General features: G+C 27.9%; 1 protein-coding gene across 1 annotated transcript in view; it reads left to right on the forward strand.

The window, feature by feature from the left end:
• The first annotated feature begins 3551 nt into the window (after window positions 1–3551).
• Window positions 3552–5870, forward strand: part of LOC105617766 (protein takeout-like) — a 10991-nt gene continuing 8672 nt past the window's right edge. Inside the window, exons 1-2 of the mRNA XM_012199320.1 lie at window positions 3552–3720; window positions 5359–5646. Of these exons, the coding sequence (XP_012054710.1) occupies window positions 3552–3720; window positions 5359–5646 (457 nt within the window). The remainder of the gene's footprint in view (window positions 3721–5358; window positions 5647–5870) is intronic.

The following is a 5870-nucleotide window of genomic DNA, read 5'->3' on the forward strand; positions in this document are numbered from 1 at the left end:
CACACACACACACACACACACACACACACACACACACACACACACACACACACACACACACACTTTTTTATTACATGTCGCATTATCACCGAGTATAATTTATGTAGCCATTCAATCTGAATTAATATACAGCCTTAGCTTCATAGCCACAATACAAAGCACTTTTACAAATAAATCTAAACATTCTATATCTAACAAAAAATAAATTAAAATGTAGTTTTATTGGAACTAATATTTATCCTTACAACTATTTTCATAATATTTTTATAAATATTTTATTAGTCCTCCTTTACTTTTTATTACTACCTTTTCTAAGAAAACAAATTCAAGATGTTTTATACTTTTGTGTGTTGGCCAAGACTGTATAGTTTATTAATTTAATATATTGTCTCTTGCATGCTGCTATGTATGATTTACTAGTTTTCACTAATGTAGATTAACTGTAATCTTGTTCAGTTTATTCTTTGTCTTTTTCTAATACTAGAAAAAGATGAAAAGTAAAAAAAAGGTTGAATTAAGATCAAAATTAATTTATGAATATTGATAAAAATAGACACATTCTTCTGTCGATTGTTATGAAAAATGCCAAACATTTTGGTAGCAGAACAGGGCACTTATCATGAAACAAGTTGGATTCCGATCAAAATTATTCAATCATTCCCTAGATTTCTATTGTATTTTCTAAGAAAAATGGAATAATTCCAATCGGAATTCATTCCGATATGTTTTATGATAGATATCCAGGGTATCTATTATGGAACATATCGGAATGAATTCTGATTGGAATTATTCCGTTTTTCATAGAAAACACAATAAAAATCTAGAGAATAATTAAATAATTATAAATCCATTTCGACTTATTCCATGACACAAAGAGAATTTTTTCTTAGAGTTTATCTTGAAAATATGATAGTCATGAGACAACGTTGTATTTCAAAGAATTTTAATGTAAATCTCATTTATTAATAAAATTACAATAAGATATAAAATAAGTTTGATTAATTTTACTGAAGTGCATGGTAAAAATCTTTAAAATATTGTACCACAACTACCATATTTTCAGAATAAATTTTAGAAGAAAATTCCATGTATCCAGAATGATTTTTTATGTCTCAATAGTTATTCGCCTTGAGGATACTGCGGTCTTTAAACTTATGTTTTTACAGTACACATGGAAATGTCAGAAAGCATTGAAACCAAAGAACGTCATTGGATCGTTATCAAATAATATTAATTTCGATCAGCGGTCAAATTCGAGTATTATATATTTTTCGTTTCATTCAATTCTGATCATTTTTATATTTTTAATAAATGCTTCTCTTAAAATCTTTTAAAACTTTTAAAAAATTTTCGATATTTATAAAAGAAAAATGCGGAATGCGCGTGCATACATTGTGCATGAATAAATAAACGGACTGACTGCAGCAGTGTAGAATCTTAACTCAAATATGCATGACCTTCCTCTTCTACCTATTTATCATATGCAACAGAGAGATTTTAAAATAAATCTGAAAGATATGTTTCTAAAAGAAACCTTGAAATAATTTTAATTTATGCTTAATTAGAAAGTGATCTAAAGAATAAAAAGGAAATTGTGAACTAAAATGTATTGTCAGATTTTAATCATATTGTGCATAATTTACAAGAATGTAACAGCAATGGCGTGCAATAAAGTCTTCACTTAAAAATAACATTAATCAATAAAAATTAATAAAATTAAAAGAAGTGTAAGTTAAAATATATTATCAGATTTTAGAAATCATATCATAATAGACTGCAAATTTTTGTGTTATTGAAATCAGTTTGTTACATTATTTATATTGTATTTATATTGTATTATTTACACGGAGGACATACAAAATCTCGAAAAAAATATCCTGAAAAAAATTGAAAACTACAGCAATATCCCGAAAAATCATAATTCCAAAATTTAAGAAGCGTGATGTTCTGAAAAAAATTCATAATCTTGAAATCTTAGAAATGGGACATATGTCCCGAGTCGTAATAATGACTTTTCGGGATAACATTGTCGCATTTCTAAGATTTCGGAATTATAATTTTTTGGGGCATTGTGACATTTCTTAAATTTCGAAATTGTGACTTTTCGAATATTATTACACTTCTTAATTTTCAAAATCGTGACTTTCCGAGACTTGCATGTTTACCATTTAAACAAATTAGTAAGATTCCGGATAAATCGAATTCTTCGAAAGAAGATTTATAAAACTTCGTAAAAATATAAAATAAAAGTATGAAATTTATAAATTGTTACTCGCTGTAAGATTCGCTCTCCTGAAGTTAATCTATATCTTCAATTTCATTTTTTCCTCACGTTTAAAGGCAGGAAGTGCGATCGGCGACCGGTGACCGGCAACAATCTTCCGCGAACATTTGCGTGAGCAAATCGGAGACGTGACTTAAAACGAACGTGACCAAGGTGATTAACGGGGCTTAACATTCTCCTACTCTCTTTTTGACTGTTCCATGACGTCCACTCTGACGTCTATCAAATGTTTTCTTTTTCTCGTACTCATCACCAATTTTTATCGACGATGTCATATCTCACGTTCAATTGTTACTATTTAACCATACTTCCAAATTTGCGATGCGTTTACATATTTAAATTGCGCAATTTAACAGTCTAATCAATTACGTCAATAGATCGTATTAAATATATTATGAATATTTATAATGCACGTAATACTTTGTTTCTAACTAATCGATTTACTAATTATTAGAAGCGGAGAAAATCGTTTTTATATGCTTTTTCCAATCATTAAGTCTGTATTTTTAAAATTACTAGATAAAAGAAGAAAATTATAAACAAACGTTGGTAATTATTGGGAAAATAAACGCATAAATTAATCAATGGTTTCTTGGTCTCCTTCATCGACTTCAAAACTATTTATTAGAAGCCTCTTAGAGTGCATAGTTTACTGCGGTTAATTTAAAATTAACATTGGTAAAAGTTATAAGAACGTTCCATGAAATTCATGCTACTTCTATCGCTCTTTTGCTTCTTTCACCTAGAAAAGTTGATCGGCAAAATCTATAGGACAATAGCTTGTCCTACGCTATTAAAAATCGATTTAATTAAAATTTATTTGAATAAAAATATATATATCGTGATTTATCAAAAATCCAGATGTAGTTAATAAAATAATAAAAAATTGTAGAAAGATATTTTATTCCTTTCTCTGTTATAATTTTAAAGATTTAAAAACTGATGGCCTATGCCATCCCGTATATAATATACCCGCATTCTTATTATTATGCCATTTGTTTTGCATCTGTACATTGTACAAGTTAAAAAAACATTAAAGAGTACACTGACTTGATATCCCGCTTAAAGTCTTCTTCTTCTTCTTCTTCTTCTTCATCTTCGAGTATAGCGGGGGCAATGTCAAGGTCTATAAGGCTTAACGCATCCCTGCCAGTCGATCATTTCTCGTCGAACATTTCTCGAGAACTTGATCGTTCCGTAGAGTGCCTCGGTAGGTATTAGTTGATCATAACGAAGAAAGGAAAAAAAATAAAGCCACTTGCTAGACATGAGGAATACCGTACTACTGTGCTATGTATGTTTGCTGCTGATCGGCGCCCATGCCATCGGAAGATATAGGGGCCTAGAATTTCTAGAGTCTTGCTCCAGAAACGATCAAAAATTAGAGATCTGCCTCGCTAGAACAGCAAATACACTCGTCGATCATTTCCGTCAAGGTAAGATGTTGCAAATTTAAAACAATCTATATATTAAACTTGTTACATATTTTATTGCGTTTACTATAAAGCTTTTAATCTTAACTAAAAGTAGATATATTTATTGTAGCAAAAAAGAATAATATATTACAATTCTCATTTTAGTTAATAAAAAATATTGATAAATACCATTCTTGTATATTTTAAATTTAGCTAAATTTACTAAAGAGATTGATTTTTCTTAATGGAAAATCAGAACTATTATATTGCTTTATTTCTTATGTGATTTTTGATAAATTTCTATGAGACACTTATTATCATGTATTTCTAAATCATTCGTTTTTTATAATAATGTATTTCATATGTTAAAAAATCTTATCTGAATTTGAATAAAAAATTTGAATAAAAAATGAATTTTTTTAAATATGCATGGAAGTTATACAAAATCTTTTGATTGATTTTATTTACATTTAATGATATTTGTGTTCATTATAATTAATGAATAGTATGTTTAGAAGAACTTTGAAAAAATTGAAGTACAGTTCAATCTGCCATTTCTTACCGTGTCAAGTCGCAAGACGAATAGGAATTTAATTCATCATAGAATATTGCTTGAACATTTTTCTATTCTTAACTTTGTTTTATTATGATGTGTAATATTAAATAAAATATAGTTAAAAAGATCAATGAACTAAATAAATAACTTTTTATTATTTTTATCATTTTTTATTTGAAATAATTATTTCGAATAAAAACAACTATAATAGTTTTGATTTTCCATTAAGAAAAAAAATCAATCTCTTTAATAAATCTAGCTAAATTTAAAATATACAAGAATGGCATTTATCAATTTACTTTTATTGACTAAAATGAGAATTGTAATATATTATTCTTTTTTGTTATAATAAATATATCTACTTCTAGTTAAGATTAAAAGTTTTGTAAACGCAAATAAAATATGTAATTAAATAAAATTATTAAATTATAATAAAATTTATTGTTAATTTATTATTTTATAATTAATAATAGTAAAAATAGTTAAAAAATAATAACTTTGAATAATATGTTATAATGTATGTAATATGTTGTAATGTATTTTTGTTTCCTGTCATGGGAATTTTATTAGATAAATATATGATAAATATATTTTATAATAATAACCTATATAATTTGTAAATAAACTGAAAGTTGAAAGTCTGAATAAACCGGTTCTGTAATCACGTGATTTTGTTAACGATCACAACACGTTATAACGGTGTATTCGAATGGTCACCCAGTGTCCTACATTCCACTTGTATTGTGCGGTATAACTTCGGCATACTTGAAACAATATAGCTTTCTTCAAGCTATTAGAACATATAGCGGATGAAAAATTATCGAATTCATTTTTGAATGAAATAAACGTTTTAGTCAGACAAAAATAATTAATAAATAATAAGATTGATATTATAATCTAATTTTCAAAAATTTAAATAAAATCAATTTAAAAAATGTCATTATGCTATTTTCAAATTTAATCGACATATTTAAATGTCAAACAAATTCTAAAAAAGTAAATATTTTTAAAGAAATTACGTAAAATTTATTACTCTTAAGAATTTGCATTCGTTTATAAGCCGTATATTATAACATTCTAAATACGTTGCAATTGCATTGCAGGTTTACCGCAACTGGGTTATCATGAAGTGGAACCGATTATCCTGGACGAGTTGCATATCGCACTTGGCGGTGGCCCAAATGGTTACAGGGCTCAATTTAAAAATATCACTGCGAGAGGAGTCTCTGCTCTGCGAATAACCGGTCTAAGAACGAGATTAACTGACGATGAAGTGCAATTACAATTAGCCTTTAGCATTCCCAGAATTAGAGCAGCCGCGAAATATCGGTCTAGTGGAACTTTAATCTTAGTACAAGCTAGTGGTGCTGGAGACTATTGGGGTGAATATGGTAAGATCGTTGAAAATTAACTATAATTATCTTAATGTTATTTACAAGAAACCTCGCGAATGTCAAATTCTGATTTTAATGAAATTTTGTGTAGATATAGCACACACACACACACACACACACACACACACACACACACACACACACACACACACACACACACAACAATACTAACGTAATAAGTAATTAGTTAAGGTAAGGTTAAGGGTAAACGGGTTACGACG

The sequence above is a fragment of the Atta cephalotes genome, assembly GCF_000143395.1.
Source record: "Atta cephalotes unplaced genomic scaffold scaffold00014, whole genome shotgun sequence".
NCBI lineage: Eukaryota > Metazoa > Arthropoda > Insecta > Hymenoptera > Formicidae > Atta > Atta cephalotes.